The sequence below is a fragment of the Gekko japonicus genome, unplaced genomic scaffold, assembly GCF_001447785.1.
Source record: "Gekko japonicus isolate JY-2015 unplaced genomic scaffold, Gekko_japonicus_V1.1 scaffold205, whole genome shotgun sequence".
NCBI classification, from domain to species: Eukaryota; Metazoa; Chordata; class Lepidosauria; order Squamata; family Gekkonidae; genus Gekko; species Gekko japonicus.
In genome coordinates, this window is record NW_015175976.1 from 791,249 (window position 1) to 819,150 (window position 27,902).

At 46.4% G+C, this 27,902-nt stretch overlaps 1 protein-coding gene across 4 annotated transcripts; it reads right to left on the reverse strand.

Annotated features, from left to right (window-relative positions):
• Positions 1–27,471, reverse strand: CLTA (clathrin light chain A). Of its 4 annotated transcripts, none has more exons than XM_015426155.1 (6): positions 27,064–27,471; positions 14,465–14,502; positions 12,141–12,258; positions 10,468–10,579; positions 5,167–5,202; positions 1–4,047 (listed from the first exon to the last, which is right to left on the reverse strand). In XM_015426155.1, the coding sequence occupies exons 1-6, from the start codon at positions 27,260–27,262 to the stop codon at positions 3,876–3,878; spliced, it is 675 nt and encodes a 224-aa protein (XP_015281641.1). In that variant the 5' UTR covers positions 27,263–27,471; the 3' UTR covers positions 1–3,875. The 4 variants fall into 4 exon arrangements, with proteins under 4 accessions (XP_015281641.1, XP_015281640.1, XP_015281643.1 ...); XM_015426154.1 differs by having other exon boundaries at positions 27,058–27,471; XM_015426157.1 differs by lacking the exon at positions 5,167–5,202 and having other exon boundaries at positions 27,064–27,468.
• Positions 27,472–27,902: the final 431 nt, after the last annotated feature.

The following is a 27,902-nucleotide window of genomic DNA, read 5'->3' on the forward strand; positions in this document are numbered from 1 at the left end:
TGGGGATCAGTTGTAAAAGCGGGAGATCCCCAGGTCCCACCTGGAGGCTGGCAACCCTAAAGCAAACTAAAATATTGATGTAGATTTAGATCAACACAGTTACCAGGGTTACACTATAGTATTGTACAGTGATCATTTTTGTCTGCATTCAGAAGTGACTGATATATATTCTCACAACCTCTCCCTCTCCCAGATTAAGGATTTTCAGACATTTTAGGTATGAAACCACCGTATTTGCCCAGGAGCCAAACTCTTGAGGTTTGAGATCACAATTACAACCTATACCCAAATAAGGCCATGTTACTTATTTGATCATTTTAACCTATATTATGGGCAGGATATTTCTTTTGGTTTGTCCCTGAAGTTCTAGCCTGGCAGTCTCCCTTTAAACAAGTTACTAGTAGGTAAAACAGCATTACTAGTGTGATAAGGTGACCCAGGAATGGGAAGAAACTGACTAGATTTGATCTCAGTAAACTCTCACACTTGGGTCGACACCTTTTTCCTAGAGCAAACTAGAGTACAATTGCCTTTCATCAGTGATTACTCTCAGCCAAGGGATGCACTGTAGCTAGTATGACTCACCAATGAGGCAGCCATTCACTGGAGCAACTCACTATGATACTGGTACGGTGAGGACAACGCTGTCCAAGGAGAAACAGACAATCACACAGAGCATAAGTTGACCCACTAGGAACAACCATAGGGTGCATCCAGGAACTTTTTCCTACTAAGAGGGGGGTCTTGTTCCAACAGAGGGAGTCTGTCTACCATGGAAGAATCACTTTTCTCAGCAAGACTGCTCAGTTAGCAGGAGGAAATCCTGGGATGCAACCCCATGAGTTTTGGGAATGCTGTTCTTGTAAATAAGACCAGCCAAAAGGGAAGGACACGACTTGGTAATACCTGTCCCAGTAAAGAAACTGAGAACATTCAGCATGCCAGAATACTAGAACATACCAGGTAAGCTTATGAGAGCTCCTTGAGGCCAGGGAAGTGCCTCCCTCCTCCCCAGTTATCCACAAAGCAGCTCAGTATCTCCATATGGAATTTCCTGGGCTGGAGGTAATGCAAGTTGAGGATGGCTCTTAAATCCGACTGTTTTTACAAACAGCGAAGAACAGCAAGTCATTATCCAAGAACGTCTGCAGCAATGATGCACCCTCTGATTTCTAGACTACCTGACAGATGGTTGAAGGTGGGTAGGACAAAAAAAGTTGTTTTTCAAAGTCTGGAGAAAGACCTCCTCTAGGAACAAAGCGATAATTCTTGAAACGATTTTCAAGTGATAGGAACCATTCCCGTATTTGGTAGAAAAGCTGTAGGATTATACACATCCTTGCAAAATTCTGTTGCATTCAATTCTAGTATTACTGAAGGAGGGGGGTGAGAATCTATCCTTTCTGAGCCATGGTAGTTTGCACTGTTTACAACCACTGGATTATACATAGGAATGCAATCTTTTGTTTTGATAGCTGGATCGAGGGATTCCCCACAGAGCTTATTCTGCCGAGAAGCGGTTGGAAAACAAAACTTAATTAGCATCTACATTTTCAGAGCTGTAGGTATGCTATAGTGTACCTGTGAAGGAATGTCTTGCCTAAGAAACCAGTCTGCCGCACAACCCCCTATAGCAGACAATAGCAAGCTAGGGCAGGTTTTTACCAAGAAAGGCAGTGGCTGTTGGTACTGCATGCAGATGTTGGCAAGACCAATCTGGCAATGTTAGTTTACAGGCAAGAGTCAGATCTTTAGAGTGCTCCAAGACTCATCCAAGGTGGCTTCGGTTATAAAGACTGAAAATCCTCATTGAACCAAGTGGATAATGAGAGTTCAGCTAGTTCTTCCCAGCTCTTCCCCCCCCTCTCCCTGACAGATGGCTGAAGAAAAGCTTCAGTCATTCCCACTCAACCCAATAGCTTCCTTATGATCTGAGTTGAAATCCTCATATTTGGATGGGGGAGGCAAGCTGTAGCAAGAGGATTCCCAAAAGCACATCTGGCTTGGGCTTGACCTGCACTCTATCACGCATTTTAGCCTTTTCCTTAGGATTCGTTTCCTAGCTGGCCCTGTGATCAAGGCAGGGATGAGGTCACAGAACGTAGACGGAAGTACATGATTAGGGATGGCTGGGACTGTTTCCTGCTGGATCCAGTTACAGACTTCTGGGTGCAGTTTGCTTCCTTCAGTGGGGGAGAAGGACCGCTGGCTTATGGTAGGCCAGAGTCACCCCACAAGCCAGAGTCTTCTGGTAGCAGGCATCTTGGGAACCGTCTAGATGCTCCATTCTTCAGGGTGGTGCCCCAACATAGCTGCATCGCCCCACTCCTTTCAATGCCAGAATGGCTGTTGGGTGTGCCACCGGACACAGCCATGAGTGAACTCTTCTGTGGGAACATTCCCCCTTGTCAGAGCAAAGAAAACACGATATCCCACGAGAAGCCTTTGACAGACCCCAACCATCCTCCTGTTCAAGCAGACTGAACTAGCTAGGAGGCACTCCTAGGCTGCATCCGGGAGATAGTCACTAGGACCCCATTTATCTAAACGAGAGATTCTGGGACACGAGGGGAAATGAGCCACTGGCACAGAAACCACTCAGCTTCCTCAGCAAATGTAAGACAAGAACAGGGCAGCATTCACAATCCCATCCTTGCTCTTGTCTTTTAGGCAAGGATCGAGGGGCAGCATTCACAATTCTGTTTGTCCTAGTACCGAAAGAGATGCTAGGCTGAGAGTAAGGAGTCCAAGATCATCCAGGGAGCTTCAAAGCCAAGAACCCAGGTCTCCCTGCCCCTTGTGTGACACACTGCTAATCTACACTAACTGCTCCACTGAGTCACTGGAAGCTTAATTTGCCTCCTCTCCAGAGACCCCTGAGTCCACTGCAGGGAAGAGGAGTTATACCATAGGCATCGCTATCTGTATCAAGAACAGGTGAGGCGGGTTCAGGGGAAACTGCATAGGTGGTGTTGGAGAAATTCCCCCTTGTGCCACTCATAAGAGTGGAAGAAGCCACCAGCCTTGGCTTTACCAACCCTATGCTTAAAGAAGCCATCGATTTCCCAGCACATTACAGCACACACCTCCTGCAGTTCCATGGGTTTTTAACCTTATTCTCCCTGCACCTACTTACAATTTGCTTGGTCTGCATTTTATTCCCTCCTCTGTATCCACAGACAATTCCGCTCCAGATTAAGCCAACAGATGGAGGTGGGTGCGTCCTCCCTCCCTCAACCATCTGCCTTAGTCAAGTGGCTAGAGCATCGCCTGCTGAAGCTACAGGTGTAAGAAAGAAGCCTCCAGCAATGACAACAGAGCAGGTAGGGGCAAAGGGGGTGCACTGATTGGGATGTAAAGAGATTTTGTCCTGTAGTTGTGTGTAGGGGCCATCAATATGGCTAAAAGATTACCTTCACGAGACACTCCATCGTCAATAAAACTGAACTATTTCAGGAATCCCTTTATGCAAGTGAGAAAAATTCATACGGACAAGTGTACAGGCCACCTTTGAACATACTGGCACATAACCTACATCTTTTAGGAGTGGAAAGCTGCTTTTGTTTATTTAGCCCCACACACAAAAAAAAGAGCTGTTTAAACAGGCTTTTAATATCATTACAGCTGAAAATGGAATCTCAGCTGCGTGAGTGCACTGAGATTACAATCCTGGAAGTTCCCCCCCAGTTGGAACACTGGAAGGACACATATGGAGAGAAGAACATGCAATCACAAACAATGATCAAACTCTAAATACATCATGAGGTTTGGTCCAAAAGAACATTGAAACATAATTAATCCAATTACTGCAAACACAGCTTCTCTGAGTAAAGGTATTGCATTTGTAGTGTCTCGTGTGCTTTCCTCTCCCCCCTTCAGCGAACCAGCGGAGCCTGCTTGAGCGAAATCAGCACGGAGCGCATGCGGGAGACATCCTTCGCCTGCTTACTCGACTTGGGGTTAAAGTCACAGAGCCGAGCCACGCGTTCCCACTCGGTGCCCGGGGAGGACTCGTCAACATCGTTCACAAAGGCTTCTTCAGCTGCCCTAAAAGCAATGCGACACCATGTTCAGTTTCAGTAGCGTACTTTGCCCCCACCCAATCCTGAGTGCTCCCTTGCTTCCTTTTATTTTAAAAGTTCCATGGGGGGGGGGGGGGGGGGGAGAGAATCTAGAAGTGTTTTCTAGACTTCCCAGACCTCCTAACCCAGAGCTTCCTGATGGAGGAAGAAGTGGTAGCAGCTGGGCTCACTTGAGCTATGTAAAATGGTGGAATACAGGTGTCTGGTTCAAGTAGTACCTCAATTGGCCTGTGGTGTATAAACAAGATGTCCAGGTTACTTCAGAGAGCCTGAAAACAGCCACACCAATGCCCTATGCAGACATCTGAGGGTTATGCAGCAAGGTGTTGGGACTAGAATTGCCAGAGGAGCCTCCAAGGGCATAGCCCAAAATGAAAACATGGGACATGTCATTCAGGCATGCAAGATCATTATCACCCCACCCTCAGGTATCTGTATAGGACACAAGGGATGGATCTAGACCAAGCAGAAGCTAACCATCCGGACTGGGAAGCATGCACTGGGGGCCTGGCATTACTTTCGGAAGCTCTCTTCTGAGGCTCGCGAGCCCTCACGTGAGACCATGACAATGATTTTCAAGGCAGTGGAGAAGCAGAGTGAATCAGTGGAAGAGCTTTGTAAGTCATAGCCCTCATGCTTGTATGCGCTATGGACTTGCACTGTCTAGGCTGGAGCAGGGAAATCAATGGGACGTCAAGCTCAAAGGATAACGTGGGCCTGCTCGTTCCATCCGGGAACAGGGCACTCCGTGGGCATCTCCGTAAAGCATCCACGTTATCCTTCCAGCACTGGTGCACTGCCGGCAATACTGCATAAGCACAGGAGTAACCGAAGCCCCCGGTACCCACACAGACTGCAGAAGCCGCAAGCACCCCTAATGAAGCCGGGGACGGGGAGGGGCGGAAGCCTTCGTCTACTCCAACAAGCAGTACAGAAAAAGCAATGAGGATGATCTCATGAGGTTTAAAGCACTGATCACAAAGGATGGTCGTATTTTTACAAACACCACTGATGATGAGGGTCACTACGACACTGCTGTTTCATGTGACAAGACACTTAAGGGGCAGTGAAGAGTTTACTTAACTGTTCTAGGCTGTAGCAAGGATGGTTTATGTTTGTGCTTAAAGGTGGAGAGAAGAAAAGAAACAAAAAAAAGGAGAGTTTAAGTCAGATATAGAAGATGAAAATGAGCATAATGCAGATGGTAAGTAAAGCTGGCCGGACATGCACTTTGTAGCACTGTCTACATTCGGGACACATGCTGCCCATTTCAATTTGCAGCTGCTGAACTGCAGATCGCAACTCCTCCTCCCCCCTTCCAGAAAATATTCAGTTGGGAGTCTCTCAACGTCAGCTTCGAAGACAAAAAAAAGGCAAGGGCAAATGCCACCTGTAAATCCAGCATTTCACAAGTCCTGGTTGGCAGCAACTTAAAAGAATCCTGCTTGCAGAGGGGAGAGCTTTAATACCAGCTCCCTTGGCCTACAAGGCCCTGCCTAGTTCTACAAGAACGGAAACAGGCATGCAAAAACCACGGGCCTCTCCAGTTGGTGCCACAGGGCACTCCCAGAGGCACAGAGACAGGCCATAAAGCAGTATGACGTGAGGCACGCCTTCCTGCAGCTGGAGTATTTGTTTGAGAACTGATTTCCTCCCTCCCCACTCCTGACCACAGCTCAAAATCAGCACGGGGAAAACTAACATAGAACCTTCAGATTTACAGGAAGAACTGTCGCTTTTGGTGCTCCTTGGACATAGCTCTCATGGCCAGATTTTTTACCACTGCAAGGCAGCACCCAGTCAGTGGGAATCAAATTAAGAACCTTGGCCAGATTTGACTGCTAGGTTCGTGGACATCCAGCTACTTAAAGCATTTCAGAAAACCCCAAGCACACTTTTTTCCATTCTCAGTTCCTCTACTTCAGCATTTCCTTTGCAATGGGACTTGGGGGAGGAGCTTCCTTTTGGGCAGACCTCTGCTTACAACAATGACTTAAGGTGAGCTGTTTCTGCTACTGTGTTCTGACTGCCACAAGGATGGTCAACTTCCAACGTTGTAGAGGAGCTATATGCTATTCACTAGACAACGGTCTGGGGGCCAGACGTGTGTTTTGATACACCATCACACTTTCATTGCAAGCCAAAAGGATCTACAATCAAGTTTTAAAAAGCCAAAAGAAAGTAAATGGCCCAACTTCTGAAGTGTTTTCTTCCTTTAGCATGGCTGTGGAAAATGCCTTCAAGTGCGACCCCATATGGTTCTCAAGGCAGATGCTAAAAGAGGTGGTCTGCCATTGCCTGCCTCTTGGACTTCCTTGCTGGTCTCTCATCCAAGTACTAACCAGGACCAATCCTGCTGAGCTTCCGAGGTCTCACAATATTAGGCTACCCTAGGCTGTCCGGGTCAGGTCCTTTAGACATCCTTTCAGATTTTAGTCACAGTATACTAGAGTCACAAATTTACTCATGGGGGCGGCAGGCTTCCAGCTGGCCCCAAGATCCCTTTTCACTACCATCAACACACTTTTTTTTTTTTTTTTTACTATGGATGAAATCTGTCTGCCCTTCCCTAACTTGGAAAATGCTTCCTTGAAATACACTCTAATGCAGAGAAATCCCTCCCCCCATCTGCACAACATGCTTATCTTAGGACCCTGCCCCCAGCAAGCCTTACAGATCAGAAACATTAACGGAATTTGACAGATAATGGACCAGACAAGTGAGCAGTAGTTAGGCAACATACACATAACCAATCACGTCAGCGGAGGGTTGTTTGTAGAAAGCTTCATCTGCCACCCTAGGTAGCAAGTGGTCCATAGAGGCGGCAAGCAGACAGGAGGGAAAAAAAGAAGAATGAGCAGCAGGAAACACAGCAGAGGTAGTGTTAGGTTTCACATGTCAAGCAGGCAACAAGTTAGATTGGATCAGAAAGATCTTAAGCTAAATTCCCAGACAAGAATAGCATCTTTAAGAAGAAGGTTAAAGTCGCCCAGCTACATAGTTAGGGGGCACTATGGCCCACAGCGGATGTGATGTTGGTTCACTGAGAACAAGTGTTTGCAAACTGGAAGAAGAAGGTGCCACTGAGCTGCAACTGGCTCATGGTGACCCCCATCCACCGCGTGTTCCAGGCAAGAGGTGGTTTGCCATCACTTTCCTCTGCACAGCAACCCCAGTCTTCCTTGGTGGTCTCCCATTCCAAGTACTGACCACAGCCAACCTTGCTTAGCTTCCAAGCTCTGATGAACCTGGGCCAAGCTGGGCTACTTGGGCTGCTAGCCATATAAAACTATGGTGGCCAAATGCCTGGAGAAAACATGTTATGTACTTTTTAATGGAATGCTATTTACCTCCAGTGCCGAAGAACTTCAGCTGACCATTACCACACACACTGAACCTCTATCAGAGGGACAGGGCAATGTCCCCAGGCTTGCTGGCAAACCTACACAAAACCTACATTCTCAGCCCCTCCAGGTATATGTCATGGCTCTGGGTGCCAACACAAACCTCTGTGAGCCAGAGACTGTAACCATGCCTGAAGAGAGCCTGTAAACCATGGTTATGAGGGCACCTGGTTTGCATTGTCATGGTTTTACACTGGTGGCCATGGTTTGTGCTGAGAGGGAAGGGGGAAATCGCTCTGAGAGCCCATAAATGGAACAGTTGAAGGAGGGAGCTGAGGCCCATCAGGCTGGCTTCCGAATTTTCTAACCAGGGTAATAAGCAGTCAACATCATCCTTGTCCCTGTGTGTGAACTGCAGGGTGCTAGTTAAAAAGGAGCCAATGCAGTGCCCCCAGCCATGTCCTCCCTTCTGGCGATTCCTCACAAGGTTTGTAACCGCAATACTACATGAAACTGAGCCAAGTAAGAAGCAGCTTTGATTCCTGCCTGGAGTGTACAGCAACTGTCAGTAACCGAAGGACAGAATACTTCACTTTGATAGTCATTTCCTCAACACTACGGGACGGGTTCACTTCAGAAAGCAGTTTAATAGTTGGAATCACACGTCCCTGGCTGAGTTGAAAGCAAGGAATAAGGACATGCTCAGACGCTTCCTAGTCACCACTTGACCTCCATCTCACATACTACTGCAGTGGATGGAGCTTAAGGACTCAGAGCACCAGAGTTCAAATTCTAATTTAGTTATGAAGCTCACTGAATGTAAGGAAAATTAAGTTTAACCAACCACACAGGGTAGTTGCAACTATGAAAGGAGGCAAGCTGAGCCCCTTTGAAGGAGAGGAGGATTCAAACAGGAGAAAACAATTGTTTTCCCAGGGAGATCCTCCAGATTTCCATAGGGAAAAACGATGTTTCTACCTATCCAACAGCCTCTTATGATCAAAGATCATTTAGCTCTTTGGAATTCGGGGAGGGGGTGATAAGAGAGGAGGACACCAATCTTCTACTGAATAAAGCAGACAATGCCTCTGCACATACTAGGCTGCGGTCCTATGCACCCTTACTCCGTGGAGCTTACCTTAAGCACACAAAGGAAAATAGAATTTTCGAATGGGCTTCCTTTCCTTTATGATTTTTAGGAATTCAATTACTGTGGGGACAGACATCTCGTAATACCACAGGGCTATTACAAGAGACCACATGAGGCAAGCGACAGAAAGTTCAATTTCCAAGAAGAATATCCCCTTCCAGGTAAAGTAAATGGAGCAAGGAAACACAATAGTACATAGCGACTATATGCACTGAGAGCCTTAAAACGTCCTCCGTTCTGTACTGGACCTCTGCCACGAGTGGCTGCTATTTCTACGGGAGTCTCACAGTTCCAGAAAGTCTGCCAGTTGTATTGATATTCAACCATTGCTACCAGTGCAGGACACTCAAAGCAGCTGAAACCTTTGCTAGAGGCCTAGCTTGTAACCCTCCATATACATTGTTTCAGGCATGCCGTTTAAGGGGAAGACCAGCTCCCAACTCACTGCCAAAGTAAGCTTGAACTCATGAAAGCTTATACCCGGGAGCATTTTGTTGGTCTTTAGGGTGCTACCGAACTCAAATTTTGTTCTCCCAAGTTCAGTAGAGATCAGCACCCAAGGCATACCTAGGAACTCAGCTACTCTCAGTGGGGATTTGGATTCCCTGTCCCTCTTCTCTTTAACTGTAGACTTTGCCATGCGACAGCACAAAACCATTTTCAAATGTGGTTCACTGTACAGCATGGAAGGCAGATGCTTTGAAAAACCAGCCCGAAGCCTGCCTGGGCCTACAGTTCTTAGTAACCCAATGCAACCCACTGGCGGGGACGTAAAAGCCTGCCACCTCAAATGTGGTCGGCAAAGGCTGCCTTTTCCCTTTCCAGACCTTTTCAGCTGCTGCAGAACCAGAGCCGATAGGCCTTGATTTCAGTAATCCAGCTGAGGATCAGGTGCTCATCTTGTTATGTCTACTTACAACAGGGAGATGCAATTCTCTAGTATTCCTTTCCAACAGGAGCACTGTATTATGTGAAGTGGCTCCAGTTACTAGCATTTCATACTGAACACATGAATGTGCCTTATACGGAATCAGACCCTTGGTTCATCAAGGTCAGTATGGTCTATTCTAAAGAGCCACAGCTCTCCAAATTCTCAAGTAGAGGCCTTTCAACATTACCTCCTCCACGATCCCTTTAAACTAGAGACACTGGGGATTTGAACCTGAGACCCTCTGCATGAAAACCAGATGCTCTGCCATGGAACCACAGCCTTTCCCCTATTAATGTATTAATTATCAATTTAGGAGAAACGAACAAAAGTTACAAGATTCACTAGATTGCCTTACCTCAGGTCTTTTCCTGGAATTACCACTAAGAATTTAGATAACAATTCATTCCAGAGGGGTAGCTGTATTAGTCTTTAAAGTGCCACAAGACTTTTGTGTGTTTGTTCTGCAACAGAGTAAGTTTATACTCTGGCATAAACTTGGAGCCCACTTCTTTGAACAACAAGCATTGGTTTAGATACAATGCTGCTCCCCTACAAATCGGGATGTAGGTTTCAGTAGCCAGCCTCCACACCACTCACTTTTTCCTCACCTTCCTTCTCTACAGCAAATTTGCCTCCCCCCAGTGTCAGCTCTTTAAGTGCTTTAGTACTACACCATTGGCAAACAGACCAGAACTAGAAATCCAGAGTAAGTGGAACCCTGGTTAACTTTAACCAGGGGCTACCATCAGTGCAGAGGTTGACTTTAGCCATGGTTTCCCTTGCAAGGCAAAGGGGTAATTCAGAGCAGAGATGGAAAAAGGAAGGATGTGTGTTTCTAGGGCTGGCTCCAATTTAAGGCTGAGTGCTGGAGAGAAAGCCCACAAACCACTAGCTAATCTTCAACCAGTAAATTCTTCAGTAAATTCCAAGAGGGCACAAACTCCTGCAAACTCGCCTTACCTATTGTTAGCTTTTGTTTTCTGTAGCTGTTCATCCTGTCTCGCATACCATTCTTCCAACTCTTTTATTGCCTTCTCTTTCCATTCTCCTTCTTGTTTTCGAGAGTTTGCATCTGAAGAAACAGATGAGAGTGCTGTTTAAAGGCAAGCATTCGGTCAAAAGAGAGATTCCTCAGGTGCAAGGAATCTAAGCGCTGAAAGACATGCTTGAAGGTGGAGCGCCTCCAGAGGGAGAGAGAAGCCACCCAGTTTGCTACCCAGGGGGTGGCAATGAAGTTGGAAGCCACTGGAGCAGCAAAATGGAAGCATTCAATAACTTTATCCCGTGGACTGGCTTAAACCATGCAAGATGACCCAGTGAGGGGGTGACTGTTCTTTTTTCAGCCTCCCCCCACCACTCCATTAAAGCTGTTTATGCACAGCCCAGTCCACAGAGTCCTCCTTCTGCCGCAGCCTCACTAGCCCTGCTCCCTGAGAGAGAACCCCCTCCCACTTTGGGCAAGGCCTTTTCTCTCTTCCCCTCTACTCCCCCCTGCTGGTGTAGTTTTCCCTCCAAAATCCCGTTAACCAATCACAGGGTCCAAAGGGAACCTGGGAAATATAGGCCCTGACAGCTACTCCAATACAGGCCTCTCTAGAGCCTGTAGGCCGTACCACCACAGGCCCAGGATCATGACACATGGACTAGTTCCCTGTAATTCATTTATAATCCATCTGTACTGTTTTCATGTGACCAATGCTCCCTCTAAACTGTGGAGTCTTGTGAGCAAGAATTCTACTTTGTGAGCTACTGGCATTAAAGTTGTGAGCAAGTGATTTGACTACTGCATAAATTAATTTGCTCTGGAGCCATCCTTCCTGAGCTAAGACAAAAAGGTGTGTGCCAGAGGCTAAAAAACTGAGCTAGCTCACAGTAACTCAGCTTAGAGGGAACACGGCATGTGACTTGTGCTGATCTTGGGCCGTATCAATAAACTGAGCTGTTTCATGTGGAATGCAGGTGTCTTAAGCATCATTACTGAAGGCCGCTGCTGGGATGGAGCCACCACCAACTCCAAAAGTTGCTCCCAAGCCTGTGATGCTTGACCATGTGTACTTCAATAGCAGAAAAATTGATTAAATTCATCTGCAGGATCCTGAGGCCAAAAACAAAGGATTAGCCCCAGAGTACCAGCATAACCCCAAGTTCCAAAGACTTTTAAACACAGAGCCACGTATGCAAGACAGATACTGAAGACTTTTGAATGTCCTTCATAGTAGGAACGGAGGTTCTGTCCGATTTTTCACATAGGCCTCAACTGCTCACTCCTATGTTAGTGAAGACAGAGCTAAGAAGAAGGTCTCTGCCAAATCTCATGTTGCTAGTCACAATGGAGTGGGGGGGGGGGGAAGGCTCTCATACGAGATGCTTTCCAAAGTAAATACACAGAGCAATGAAGGGCGTTTTAAAAGAAACAGAAAACCAGTTAATACTGCACCAGCTCCAGTCCGAAGCAACAGAACCACACCGTATGACTCAGGGACAGCTAAGGGCAGACTTCTCGGTATCTTGGCTCACAGTTAGCAAATCCAGTGGCAGAGCCACTGGAGCTGACCCCTCACAGCTTGCCAAGTTGTACATGTGGGGCCCCTTTAATGATTAGTTGCTGATCAAGACCCTCCGCTCTTTCTCACCGAGAACTTCTAGGCGCTCCAGTTGTTCTTCTCTCCATTTGCGGATGCTCTCCGGTTCTGTCTGCAGACGATCAGCTTGCGAAATCGCACTGTAACAGTCTGTTGGACCGTTGCTCTCCTTAAGCACAGAGAGACAGCAAGCCTATTAGAGTCATCAACGGGCACAGTTCAGCTCTGCTTCAGGGGGCGCTACAGTAGGTGAAACCAGTTTAACAATAAGCAGAGAATACAACAATAAGGATTTAATGGGTGGGACAGGATTGAATACAAGACAATGAATAATATAGGGCAGTGCCTTGAATATCAGTCAGCTGCAAAGCAAGCAGACATGAGGAAATACACCCAAAAATTTAGGATGTAAAACAGGAACAAGGCAGCTGACTGATATTCAAGGCACTCTTAAGCAATCGGCCCACTTCCTAGAAGCCAAACCTGGCTGCCAGTCCAGGCAGTGAAAAAGCCAGGGATCCCAAACCACATTTCAGTATCACGAGTATCAGAAGCAACATAGCTAGACTGGGGGGTGGGGGGTAAGAATGCTTGTACTGAGCCCTTGCCACTATGGGTCATGAAAGTTAATCTGTCGGCGGAGGGGGAAGAATCAAGAGCAGCAACCTTCATACTGGAGCAGCGGTGCCCTTTCACTTCAAAAAGACATGCAAAGCCCAGAAACAGCACTTTGGAAATCAAAATCAAGGAAGAAACATATGGCAGTACTGAGCAGGGGTAGAGATATTTGGCAGGCAAATAAGATTCCCCAAGGCAATGTAAGCTGTTAGCATGTTCACAGCACCCATCTGTTCACTGATGTATTTGTCTTGCACCCAAAGGGGGGGGGGAATCCAGAAAGCCTGTAACGGGCAGCAGTCCTGCACAAAAGCTTGTCCATCATTACTAGGCCAAACCAACCTTCTAACCAAGGAATCCCCCAGTGGGACTTTACGAACACAGCTCGGAAGTCAATATTCTAATACTCCAAGAAAACACAACAGACCATGATGTTATACAAATAGCCATGGGTCTCAGCAGATTCCCTTAAAGCCTAGGAGCTGCAACCTCAGACTAGGGAAGCCAATTGCCAGGAGAAAAAGTGTCCTGTCCCTTTAGTAAAGGCTTGATGGGACAACAGATTAGAAGACCTGGAAAGGACAGGATAAAACCTCCTTCTATCAAAAGGAATTTTCAATTTTTCCATTGGGAAAAACTGGAGAAACTGAGGGAGCACTAAAAAACTGTTTTTCTTTCCCTTTTTGAAACAAAAGACAAGGTTTTACTCAAAATGTGTAGTATGAAAATATGTAAGAAGCTACAGCATTTGATAATACTAATTCTTGCGTATACCATAGACATACCCAACATATTCAAGAATTTTTGTTTAAAAATAATAATTTTGGCAACAATTACTATGCTATGTGTTTAATGATAGTACATTAAATAGTGACGTGTTTTCAATGTTAGGGAGTTTAACTTAATATACAAACATGCTGGATATCCTACTTATTATGGTTGTATGAGAGTGTTTCTATCCAAATAACTCAATTTATGTTGTTTACTATGTGCAAGTTATATTTTTCCCACCTCTCAGATGGTAAACACTGAAATACATGTGCTATGATAGCACAACGCAGCAGTTTGCAACTATTTCTCAAGCGCTAGGTATATGTCTTCATATTCTATCTGAAAAGGCACACTTATACTTTTAAATTCCATAAATACTCCAAATAGTATAATTTTGTGTTAAATGTACTGATGCATTTTATGTTATTTCAGTAAAAGAGTTTAGGTTTGAGAGGAAAATACTGCCTATATTTTAATGTCGCCCCCCCCAATTTCCACTCCCCCCCCAAAAAAAGAGTTTTTCCATTTTTTCAGGAAACAGTACATTTCTAAAAGCAGCATTATATACCTATAGTCCATGAAAGGTTTCTGCTGCCCATTACTACACGTTAAGCCTCTATTAAAGGGACAGGACAATTTCCTCCAGGTCTGCTGGCAACCCCTACTCTCCACTCAATATCCTGCACTGAGTTGCTACGCAGAGTTGTTGCAAAGATATCATGGGGATGAGCCATGCATGCCACCCTGAGACTCCATTTTTCACACCTGACCCTCTTAAATTAGTTGTCAAGCTGAACTTTACCATACCAGCCGGCTCCAACACTGGGGTTCATGCCCTGCCTGCTCCTGAATAGCACATGATTTATTTATCGAACCAATACCTGGCCCCCAGAGGATCCAAGGCAGGTTACAACAAAAAACACAGGCAAATTCAGCATGCAAACCAGAATTAAATCCCCTTAAAATCCATTTTTACTTCCTTTTACCTGGTAGATATCACCATTTGTCACGCCATCAACTGCATCTGTAAGAGAATTATCGAGTTTAGAAAGGAACTGAAAGATTGAGGTTTTGTTGAGTTGTACATATGCAAGCTTAAATCCTTAATGTAGCCTTTTAAGCACTTGAAGAGGCCAGTGGCTAAGAACATGAGCCAGAAAGTCCTTCATTTCAAGTTCTCAGTAAGGAGCTCAGGCTACTTGCAACCTGGAGCTAATTGAGAGGGATTACCACAGCAGTGGTTGTAAAGAACTACAAATGCACTTAATCATATGTCTACTTCTGAACCTGGCCCCTGCAGAGAATGGGACTAGGTGTAAATGGGAGGGGGATGTCCTTCTGCTAACCACCATGTGTGCCAGACAGTCAGAGGGGACAGTGGGGCCACCGCCTCATGAGACAGGTAGCCATTGGAAGTGGCACTGCAGGCAGGTGGGCAACCAACAAGGCAACAGGGGCAAAAAGGACAGGAAACACCCCCCCTTGTATATTCATAAAGCGACAAAGCACCATTCACTATGCTCAGAACATGATATTCTCTATATTATCTAAGTATGGCCCCAAGCCAACAAATGCCTATGACACTTGGAATTGTATTACTAAACAGTTAGTAATACAATTCTCGACATCATATATATTTCAACAGCAGAACTTAAGTGAATAATTCAGTGAATAATTCAGTGACAGTCATCAAAGTAACAGTTGCTTATCCTGAACTAGTATATAGACAGAGCTGGAAAGGAAACAAAACCCAGCTATGATAGTTCATTCCATTTCCAGTTTTAAGGATAACATAGGCCAAATACAAGATTTGTCTGCAAGACTTTGTTTTATCTGCCAATAGAAAGCAGAAGCCAGCAGCAGTCCCAAGAAATGGAAGGTAAAACATCTCACAGTTGCTACCAATGTTCTCCTCTTGCAAAATGCTAACATTCATGCAAAATGCCAACACTTGAAGACACAAGATCTACCAAACCCAATATAGTCCACAAGCCACGCAAGGCAAACACAACTTCAATGAGCCTCTTCTTGTTGCCAGGTGGCAAAAACAGAAGCCTTCAAGCACCCTGCAGAAAACAATACTTGGAAGCCTGGCCAAAACAGTCGTCATTTAGCAGCTGTTATAAGCCGTAAGATGCACTGCATATCAAGCCAGTTGCCTGTTGTGGCTATGACAGCCAATGGTCAGGTCTGAGAAAGAAGAGGAAGAAGAGGAGGAGGAGGAGGAAGAGGAAGAGACTGGATTTATACCCCACCCTTCACTCAGAGTCCCAGAGCAGTTTACAAGCTCCTTTCCCTTCCCATTCCCACAACAGACACCCTACCCTGTGAGGTAGGTAGGACTGAGAGAGCTCTTGACAGAAACTGCTCTTTTTTCAAGAATAGCTGTGCCAGAACTACGGCTTGCCCAAGATCATCCAGCGGGTGCAAGTGGAGGAGTGGGGAATCAAACCTGATTCTCTCAGATTAGAGTCCGCGCACTTAGCCACAGAAGTATGCAGGCTCAGGGGCGGGAGAGAGCTGGAAAGTGTGTAGGGGAGGGAGATCACCTTCTCACTATTCGCCTTTCTGAAAATAGCCAGTAGGGAGAATCACAAAACCGTTACGTTTTGTATAAACCCACTGCCCCCACGCGCCTTGGGTCTGTGAGCTGAAACCACAGCCACTCCAGGTTCTAAAAAGCTGGCAAGGGGCAGTTTGCCTTAATAACTAAGGTTCCCTCCCCTCTGGGAGGTTTGTCTCTCCAGTCTTGGGTTCGCTTCCGGGGGAGAGAAAAAAGCACACACAAGCAACTGCTGTCCGCACTTCAGCCTTAGAAAAAATAGCAGGATTTAATAGCGACAAGCTAAAACAGAAAGCAAAAGAAATACCTTCTGTTGCAACAAAAAAAATATAAGAAGGTGCAGAACTCCTACCCTTTTGACTTTCTAACTGGTGTTCTGATCAAATGAAGTATTCCAATCAGTTCACAAAGTTCAAATTCAAACTGTGCTGCAAAACAACATTCTGAGAATAAAAGACAGAGGATTCTCCAAAAAAAATAATAATAAGTAGTCAAGTGCAAGAGAAAATGAGGACTTTCAACTGGAATTGCCGTTTTTCAGCCTGCCCCGCATATTAGGCAACCAGCTAACCAATTAAGGCCAAATGATTAGTTCTTGTTTGCAGCTGTAACTGCTAGGGAGGATACACCAGGCCTTCATGAAGTTGCTCTCAAGGTTGAAACTGACAGTTTGTAGACATTAGATTAACATTCATTTAGAAAGCCAAAGCAACTTACAGTTCTGACTTTCAAACATCTAAGGGGACTGCACTTTAATATCAAGTAGTGCTTCCATACAACTGTGTTAAAGCAACAACCGGCAACATGAAGCACATGTGTGGTCCTTTTGCTTGGGCCCTCAAGAATGCCAGGTCTGAAAATACAATGGCAACAATTCAATGGCCTGAGGGCAAGGCAAGCAAGAAAGCATGCTCCTTCCAGCTCCCACATCCAAATCCACACTTCATAAAAAGAAAACGATGACAAGGCAGCCTATTTACTTAAAACATCATTAGCTGCACTCCTCCACACACATACCCAGCCTTTCCCAGAATTCATGGGGGGGGGGTGGGTGACTTGTTATATTCAACATTATGTGACCTCAAATTGGGGGGGAGGGGAATATTCCTCCCGTGGCATCCCCAACAGGCCTCTAGGACAACAGAAGAACTGCACAGCTGTACCACTGAAGCTAAACTTAGAAAGCAATTACATAAGCAGTGAGGTAACAGAATTGGCCGAATTTGGATTTTGCAAGCACTTCCTGTCAAACAAGACAAAACGCAGCATGCAGAGGACAAAGGCAGAACACGTAAAGGGAAGGTGTGCTCAGAGATGACACCTGCTCCCCCACCAAGCTGTTCTAACCTGGCCTGACAACACAGGGCAGAAAATCCTTTCGTGAGCTGCTTCTAAAAGATGGAAGGCTTTGCCATCCAGTACACTCCGAGCCTGATGGGTATTTTTTTTTGGGGGGGGGGCATGCAAGTCACGTAGCCCAGTGAGCTTAGCTAGCTTTACACTTCCATGAGTGAGCTATACTTTGCATATGCATTCCAAGACAGTCGAAAACAGGCACTTTTGCCACTTGGGGACTGTATTCCCGTAGAAAAGCTAGACTGCCGCTTGTGCTCTTTCACCCCATGGGCTTCAGGATCAACTGGGACAACAGGGAGCCAAAGCTGTCTAGTGGCTAGAGCACCAGACTAGGAGGATCTGGCAGACCAAGTTCAGATCCCTACCCACTGGGCAACTCTGGGCAAGTTGTACTGCCTCAACCTAACTTACCTCACAGGATTGCTGGAAGGATAAAAGGTGAGTTCATCCTTCCCCCTGACACCCTCGGAGGAAGGATGGGATAAACATAGTACCACGCTGGAGGAGTTATTTCACCAAACTATGAACGTGAAGCAGCAAAATACCACCACCTGCCACCGGGTATGGTTTGTGTGTGAGAAAACTGCTGGGGCTGCCATTCCAAGTGCTTTCATTGTTTTTTTTAGAAACCATTCCCCACAACTGCAGTGCAGCTGCAGGAAACACAAGCCTCACTCTGTACATTTTGGCCCCTCGTTCAAAACCCTGGCAGCCAGAAGGAGCAATCCTAAGCAGGTCTACTCAGAAGTACCATGTTATTCCATGGGACTTACTCCCAGCAAAAGTGTCCTTAGGACTGCAACTAGACTCATTTGTCAGCCTTTGGGTTTTGTACTTTATAACCATATTTTATCATTATTGCTACCATCAAGCTTAACTCTTTCCTCTTTTACACAGTTTTTTGCCATTTTAGTAATGCTATGAAAAACATGTATAAATACAGGGGTAACCTTGCTGATCACAAACATAACAAAAATCTGACCTCTAGCCCTCATCTAATTTCACCGCCCTCCCATTTATCATCATTTCATTGCTGCTTTTTTTTAAAAGAATACATTCTAATTGAATACTGGAGGCAGCCCCCTCCCATTTATCATAATTTCATTACTGCTTTTTAAAAAAATACATTCTAATTGAATACTGGAGGCAGCACACAATGAAACTAGTTAAAAATAAATTTATCTACTACCATTGAATGTTGTATACTGAAGCTTAGATATAAATGAGCAGCAATGAGAACACTGTGCACATTTATTTGAGTGGCATACATCATACTATATTCTGATGCAGAAGGATAAATGAGTTCTGTACTATTACCAAGAGACACGACAATAAAACATTAGAGTTGTCAAGATGAAATTTCTAGGTACTATGGTGACCTGGCACCTGGGATATTCCAACCCCTGTGCACTACAGAGCACAACCTCCACAACAGTCACAGCACAGGCCCCAGTCCAGATGCCATCACTTCCTGGTACAACCTCCCTAATATACTCTCTTCTTCTCTCGGCCCCTGGGCTTACTTCAGGAAGCTATTCCCATCTACCATAAGTAGCAGAAGAGCGCCAGAGTCTACCTCTTCCTCCATTCCTGAAATGATATCCTACCCAGAATCTATCCAAGTTTATTGTTGCTTAACTACCAAAATCAGGCATATTGCAGCTGCAGCAAGCTCATCCTAACAGCCGGATACTAGAGGACTGCTGAGAAGCCAGCCAACCTTCTGCCAGCCTCCAGTTCAGTGCACTGATTAAAGAGGAGACCAAGCTGCGACCTGTTACTGGGAAAACACTGAGACAATATTTAGTGTGCTCCTCCTTCCCTACCACTTGTGGCAGTGATAAGTCTTAGTGTCGGATGTCATGGCTGTGCCAGAGGAAGGAGCTCTACCCCCACCCTCAACAACACCCAGCCCACACCCTTGCTTAAGTTTAGAAGACCCTTGATGGCAAGGTGCCACCCAGCCTTAACAGTGGTACTAAGGATAGGAAGCTGAAGCACCCATGAATCAGATGGCAAAAACCAGGCCATCAAGGGACTCTCCTCATGGCCATGCGAGAGACATGAAGGTGCAGATGCACAAACTCTTTCTGCTCACACAAGTGTAGAACCCCATCTTTCACATTATCATAACCTGACCTGACCCATTTCCACACAGCTGTTGTCAAAATGTAATCAACTAGCTATGCTTTAGAGCCAGGACCATCACAGTACAGAAGCTAGCATTCATATCCCAACCTGCTGGTCAGTCTCCGCTGCGATACGATCTTAGCCTAATCTGACAGGATAGATGAACTAAACGCTGCTTCACACTCCCTGGTAAGGAGGGAAAGGCAAGATATAATCAAAAATCTCCTCAAGAGGCGACCCTGAACATGCTTGACAAATAAGAGGGAAGGAACCTGGAGAGCCAGTTTGGTGTAGTGGTTAAGTGCGTGGACTCTAATCTGGGAGAACCCGGTTTGATTCCCCACTCCTCCACTTGCACCTGCTGATGTGACCTTGGGTCAGTCACAAGCTCTGGCACAGCTGTCCTTGAAAAAGAGCAGTTTGTGTCAGAGTTCTCTCAGCCCCACCCACCTCACAGGGTGTCGGTTGTGGGGAGAGGAAGGGAAAAGGAGTTTGTAAGCCGCTCTGAGACTCCAAGTGAAGGGCGGGGTATAAATCCAATCTCTTCTCTTCTTCTTCTATTGTGCAGTACAACCAAGATCACACTGGTCAAATAATCCAGCACAGTGGGATATATATATATATACACACACACACACACACACACACACACATTTTAATAACTGACATTTGACATGCTTCAGACAATAGTCGTGGGGACAGGGTGTTCTGTAAAGATCGAAGAAGGGATCAGTGCTAAAAAACTAGATTTAGAAATCAGAGACAGTTGGAGCACATACCTACATGGGGCTGCCATGCACCTGAAGTCATGTGACACATGTGCTCCACATGGAGGACAAAACCACATCATTTCCCTCTCCACACCCTGTATGGAAGAGAATTGTGTAGAATGCACAGGCCTCCACAGAGAGCCTCATACATTATTTTAGATCAGGGCAGGCAGGTGTTCTCCATGTGTCTGACCCATAAAGGAAACTTATAGCAGCTACAGGGAAAAAACCAGGATCTGTATCTCAGAGTTCTAAGTGCAGGACAAAAAACTGAATGTGAATAATAAATATGCTCCAGTTTAGATGGGTTTCAGGCTCCAGCATCACCCAGTTTTAAGATATTGTCAAGACCTATACTTATTTCTCCCTACAACCTTTTCAGCAAAGCACTGCCACATTGTTTTTCACATCAGTAACTTAGCTAAACTGCTGAGACTGAGTCATCCACATTCTTGCAGTATACTCTTGGGCATCTTTGCAGAGACTCCCACTTCCAACCAACCAGTCATTTTACTATGTAATTTCACTCACAGTGTTATTGAGTCCCAAGGAGGCAGTTAAGGAACCACAATTACCACCCAAACACAACAGAATAAAGAGAATTTGGCAAACAAGCTACACGTTTCAAGACTATCCCTAAACTGAATAAGATAGTTCAGAAGGTTGGAGTTATAAAAAGTAAATCCAGAAATCCCCAGCTGCTCTCCCTGCTTAAGGGCTTACAATTAAAAAGGGTGCAAAAAAACCCAGCTAGCAAAATTAACTAGCTGGATGTAGGAAAAGCATTAGGCAACATATTGGACAGCTCTACATAAATTAGATGAATCACAGTCCCAACACTTCTGTTACCATCTTGAACATTTATCTGTTAAATCTGAGGTGAGGAGAGGCTGTCGTCCCTTTTTTTTTAATATGGAAGAATATAAATCCTTTGCATATCAATGTATAAAAGCAGACTGCAAAGAAACCTTTAGCAAGCAAGCAATTTTTGCAAAGTCAGAGCAAGAAAACCATCTTCATTTAATAAAACAGACATTATACTCAAAGTGACATAACACTGTAATAAAGAGAGGTAGAAGGCTCCAATGGTGAGTAAGAATTGGCTCCAGGTGATCAAGCAGAGCTTTAGGAAATTAGCTTCCCCTCACTTCAGCAGCAAATGATCAACACAAGCAGGAGGGCACATGTTTTGGCAGGACATGGGAACCAGACAAACTCTATGGTTGGTGAGGTCCATCCCTATGAGAAGGGATTTCCAAGCCAAAACCACAGACTGTGAGAAGAAGCCTGCAAGTTTGCTAGCTTCGGGGAACTCTTTCTATACCTGCCTGACCGGTAAAGACTGCCTGCAGTTGAGGATCCTGGGGCGTGTTCTAAGGGCCACATGTGGTTCATGTTAAGCAGTGCCAAGGCCTCTGGAGTCACTTGATTGCCTCACATCAAGTGAAAATATAATTTAAAACACAGTACAATATTCCCTGCAGCTCAGTTTCAGGGCAAGAACTATAATTGTGACCAAGACAAGGTTGAATCCATCTCACTGAGGAACCCACAGTTTGGAAACAACTCAACTAGTGACAATGTGAAGAAGGAGGGTTTATGAAACAAAAACACTATATGTGAGGCTATAACATAGCTGAACTGGACTACTACATGAATACAAACTCCTATGTGCACTCTTGCTGAACATCAGTACTCCATAGTGTACCCTTCCCAGAATTTTAAGGTCTCCTGGTAGTTTAACACCTGATTTCAGAAGAAGACAGTGCTCAAACAAAGCTCTCAGGAGCACCCCAACTGTAGGATACCTTCTCCTAAGGAGAACTGTCGGATCCTCCGTAACTCTCATTTAAACATCAGTCTTCTAGTAATTGGGAATGCCATCTTGTTTTCTTGTTTTGCATTTATATCACCTTCCCTGTTTGAAGGAGGAATATTTACACATCAAAAACAAATCAAACCATTCAGCAGAACTCTTTACTGTTCTAGTTTGCACAGATGAATTTTAACATTTCTTATCCATCTCATAAACACAAGATCCATCCCATAAAGACAGGAGCTGAGAAATACCTGATTGCAGATCTAACTGGTCAGAGACAGCTCTGACCCAAAGAACTGTGTTGCCAATACAGTATTTCCTTTCAGGAATGGGCCTCACTGTTCCTAGTTTCCCAAAATTATATCTGAAAGCCACTTTTCCTGAATAAACAGGCTGAATTCACCTGTTTTTTTAGGGGGGGGGGGGGCTGAGGAATAAGGGCACAGTGGGGAGCCTCTAAATATGCCAGAATGAAAGATTCATTCATTCTGCTAATGAGCTGATACCTATATGTCAGTTATTTCAGACATCAATAAGCTACACTTCACCAGGATTTAAGCATATCCCGGTTTCACACATGTAGAATCCCCAAAGAACCCAAAAACTCATTTCTACTTGAATAGATTTTTCAACCACTACAGACAGGAAAAAAAATAAGAGGGTGGCATTATGTGCTTCTCTGCAAAGACTGTATTTAACATCTATGGAACACTGGAGCCACATTTGAAAAACCAAATTACAGGATTGCTAGTCTGGATAGTTTATGCAAATCTGTATGGGTGGCAACTATTTATACCTGGAGGCAAGCCCCATCCTTCAACAGGACTTGCTCCCTAGTAAGCATGCTCAGGATTGCAGCTTCGGAATTACTTCATTTCTAATTATAATTTTAGTCGCTTTAAACCTGATGAAGGTGAACTTGAGACATGTAGCCCATCTTACATGTTTATATAGAAAAAAGTCCTTTGTTCCAAGCATTCCAGACAAGGCTGCTCCATTTACTTAATATTTGATATAAGCATAAATGTGCTTTAGAGCAAACAGGAAGCACCAGTGCCTCATGCTTCCTGTTCTGGCAAGACAGTCTTCTGCAGAATAGATTTTTCACTTCTCCCAGCACTCATCATCACTTACAATACAAAGCCATCCCAAGTGCTCATGGGAGAAGGCTCATAAGACTCCAGTTGTCACTCACTCAGAAGAGGCACACGGTGTGCAAGTGGAACTCTAAGCGTTCAAAAGCACAGGCTGGTGCTGTGTTGTGTCAACAGTCCCCCAAACAGTATAAATAGAATTAACACCAAGAATATTTTTATAACAGAAAGGTGGGCATGTGTTTACTGAAGAACTCGTAGCCTGAATGAAGGTCCAGAATGTTAAGAACCACATCACTAACCCAGTTCAATTGACAGACCCAGTGAATTCCAATCTGCTTTGCATTCACATGGACACATCAGACCATTGGCCCACCAAGGTCAGTATTGTCTACTCAGACTGGCAGCAGCTCTCCAAGGAGTCAGGCTGGCAGCTGCTCTTTCACATGAGCTTGATCCTTTTAACTGGAGATGCTGGGGACTGAACCCAAGGCATTTGCATGCAAAGCAGACGCTCTGCCACTTAGGCACAGTCCCTCCCCCTGAATCGCCAAATTACAACCATCAGCATGTACAGAAGCATTCTAAGTGCTTACGGGAGAAGCCTCTCCCCTCTAGAAGCAAGCTGACCTCCTTTTCTACCAGCCAGCAAGGGGGCATGGAGTCCCAAGCAACTGCAGACCATTCCCACAACTAAACTATCAACAATCAGACTGTAGGCAGTGTTTTAAGCAAAGGGGCCAGTTTAGTCACTCTGATGCAAATCCAACACATGGTCCAACTGCAGAGCCACATGGGCAATCCTAGCCATGCTGCACCACAGTACATCAGATATGGAATCACTTCTGCCTGAAGCACAACTCAGTCTCGATTTGCTCAAATCACACTCTCACTGTGTCAGTTTGGATGTGTTACCACCAGTGTTCCCTCTAAGCACTGCGTGTGAGTGGCTGTTCATTAACGCAGGAAGCCCTGCTCAGCAGCAACCTGGAGCCACACAGAGTCTTGCACTGCCCATTGCCCACTTTGAACTGCGCTGTTTTTTTCTCCCCGGAAGTGGACTTGCCCACCGGGGGGGGGGGGGGATTAGAGGAAACATTGGTTACCAGACTTACGTCTTGTGTGACCAAAGCAAGTCAACAGGAAACCACAAGACACTGTTCTAAATCCACTGATTTCAACAGTCTTAGAAGGATGTAATTCTGCCTAGGATCACGTTTCTTTCTAAAAACACCCCGGATTACAATAAGATGACACTGAAGAACCAGTCTGAACACCTACAGATACCAAGAGTGTCTTGCCTTTTCCAAAGTCTAAATGAGATTATTTTTAGGCAAGGTGTGTGTCTATGCGTGAACTGCAATTTAACAGCAGCACTATGTAGTGTTGCAAGAAACTAGAGCCTGGACTCAAACAGCCCCTCTGATCTCACCTCTCAACTGTTAACTCAGCCTCATCCCTCCTTCTCATAGTATTGTACAAGGGCCCCAGTCACACGGGCCGGATATTGCAGGGGGGAGGCATGGCTAATTGCCCCGGCGCAGTTTGATCCGCGATTACGCGATCAGATGCATTGGGGGCACACCACCGGTCCTTCCCTCGACGCCGGCGGGTAAACGAGGGACTGGAGGAGAATGCCGTGCACTGGCGCTATCACACCATGGGCGTCTGGAGGCAGCCCGTGGCAAACATTTACTAGAACCTTGGAGGTACTAGTTTTTTAACACGCACTGTCGGCTGTGTGATCGCACCCAGATAATCCGCCCACCATCCGTGCCTCTCCCGTGGCAACTTTGCCGTGTGACTGGGGCCTAGGTTAGGTTTCCATCAGCTGCAAGAAGTTAATTCCCACTGGAGGAATCCTTTCCCTTAAATGGATACAAGCATTCAGGCAAATTAGTGAAATGGGGGGGGGGAGTCAGGGATCATGAGGATAAACAAGTAAATACAAGGTAAAGAAAGGGTGGCATGCGCTCACAAGGCAATCCTCCTTCCTTCCCCCACTCTCCATACCACATCTGTCTATGTAATCCCCACTATTCTTCATCCTCCCAATGGTTTATTTCAGGGCAAGCCTTCCCATTAGGCAGGATTAGGCTGCCTACTTTAGGCAGCAGGTTTTAGGGGGTCCTTAACGAGGAAACAAATTATCAGCTGGACAGACTTCAGATCAGGGAAGACACTCTACACACAGCAAACTGAGATAGTATAATGGACTGTGCCATTTCAGACTGCAGTTTGAGGGTCCACTTTCTTCACCTACACAGCACTCAAAGAGCTAGATAAGAACCCTCACATGGGCATGTAGAACTTCCTTATAACCAAGTCAGCCCAATGTCTAGAAAGGTCAGTACCATCTTTAACAGGCATTGTTTCTCCAGGTCTCAGGTAGAGGGTTATCATCTAGTAACTGTTCCTCTATAGTGGAAATGCTGGAGATTGAACCTGAGACTTCTGCATGTAAAGCAGAAGCTCTGCCCCGACCCTTATGGCATTCTAATTTGGGGGGGGGGGGCTGGGGCAGGGTAGCAGAGCATCTGCCTGGCATGTAGAAGTTCCCATGTTCAATAATTTCCTGGCATTCCAGTTACAAGAATGAAGTAGCAGGTGATAAGAAAGACCTCTACTTAGCACCCGGAGTGCAGTGCCAGTCTGAGTGGACAATACCGACCTTGATGAGATGATCTGATTTGGTATAAAACAATTTCTTGAAATCAGAATTTTTACACGAGGGAGCACTAAAAATGAGAATGTTGCAGGCAACGGCAAACCACCTCTTGCCTTGAAAACCCTACAGGGACCCCGATCACATGGGCTGGATACTGCAGGGGGAAGCGTGGCAAATTGCCCTGGCGCAGTTTGATCTGCGATTATATGATCTGATGTGCCAGTGGCACACCACAGGTCCTTCCCTCAGCACCGGCGTGTAGATAAGGGGCAGGAGGGGAAAGCCGCGCGCTAGCACGATCACAGCGCGGGCATCCAGAGGCAGCCCGTGGCAAACCGTTTGCCAGTACTTTGGAGGTACTACTTTTTTTATTGTGCATTTTTGGCGGTAAGCCACGGGTGCGCTCCACTTCCCAGATGTTGGGGTGTGATCGCGCACGGATAATCCACCCACCACCCGTGGCAAATTTGCTGTGTGAACGGGGCCAGGGTCACCCTAAGTCAGCTGTGACTTGATGGCCCTTTCCACCACCACCATTACAGGATGAAGCACTACAGCCCATTCTACCACCTCAGAGTCCTATGTGCTTATACTCTTGCATTCAGTCCTGATTTGCAACGAGAAGAGAATAAGGTGGTAAATTGTAAAAGGGACAGACTGGCCTCTACCACTTTACGCTGCATGTCCTAAAGCCCCCCCCCCCAATAATTCCTTGCAAGAGGAAAACTAGCACAGAATACTACAAAGTACAAACTAAGCTTACAATCCCTCTCGCATAGGTACTATTTTTCAACCTTTTTAGATGGGGGAGCGTGAAAAAGGTGCCCCCCTCCCACCCGCAGTCAGAAGCAGCAAAGCCCATTCTGCCCTCCCCCAGTTCCCAGAATTGTTGCAAAGATATACCGAGGAGCCCTGTAGACTAGGCCGAAGGGAACCGAGGCAGCTAGCGGCGACCTGCTGAAGGCCAAACTAGCCAATTTGTGGCGGAGTCGACCTTCGTGCCAGGGGCTTCCTGGCCTGCCTCTCGCGCGAACCCGCTAACGGGAAGGGTCCCGGGGCTTCATATGGACTTGAAAGTCCTCGGCGTGCCGAGGCAGGGGAGTCGCTCCGCTGCCTAGAGTGCGTTGGCTGCTACTCCCCCACCATCACGTGAAAAAGCAGACGTGTGAACCCGCTCACCCTCACCCGGAGACAGCCCCTCGGGGCCCTGCAGCCCCGCCGGCACCTCGCCGTTCTCCAGGATGTTGTAGCCTTCGTCATTTTCGATGCCCGCGATCTCGTTCTCCTGCTGGGCCAGGAAGGCGGCGGCCGGGTCCTCTTCGCCGCCGCCCAGCGTCCCGTTGCCCGCCGGCTGGGGCGCGCCGAACAGATCGAACTCGGCCATGGGCGAAAAGGAACGGGGGGGCGGAGCCAACCGAAGTAACGGCCGCGGGCGAACGAGGAAAGGCAGCGCTCGAGGCGGAACCAGCCGTTCAACGGTTCCTGAGGAGGAGGCGACAGCGGCTACTACTTCCGGCCTCCGCGCGGAGCTCGCTCAGCCCGTCAAACCTTTCCCTCCGCCCTTTTACCCGCACGTCCCCGGAAAGTTCTCTGAGCGACGGCAAGAACCCGCCAACCAAATGGGGACAGGAGGGCGTCCGCGAGCCAGTCGTCACCCGGGGGAGGCGGGCTTTCTAATACACGCTGTCGAACCAACGTGACTTCTCTTCTCCCCCTCCCTTCCTCTTCTCTCTGCGTGCGCCGAAGAAGCGCCGTGGCCAATCAGCACCCTTCCCCCCCCTCGCTTGGGGGGGGGCGTGGCATGGATAGGTCGCGTGCGGCAGAGTCAATGAATTGAAGAGTCCCGCACAGGCAGGGATTTAGTTCTGTACACCGTTGGGGGAGTCCGACGTGGTTGGGAAACGCGCGCATCCCGGAAAAGGGCAGCATTAGCCGAACTCACACGTGCCACGTTGAAGGCGCTTTGTAGCCTTGCACGCCCTTTCGGAGGGCACGTGTGAAAAACAGGCAGGTTTAACTGCATG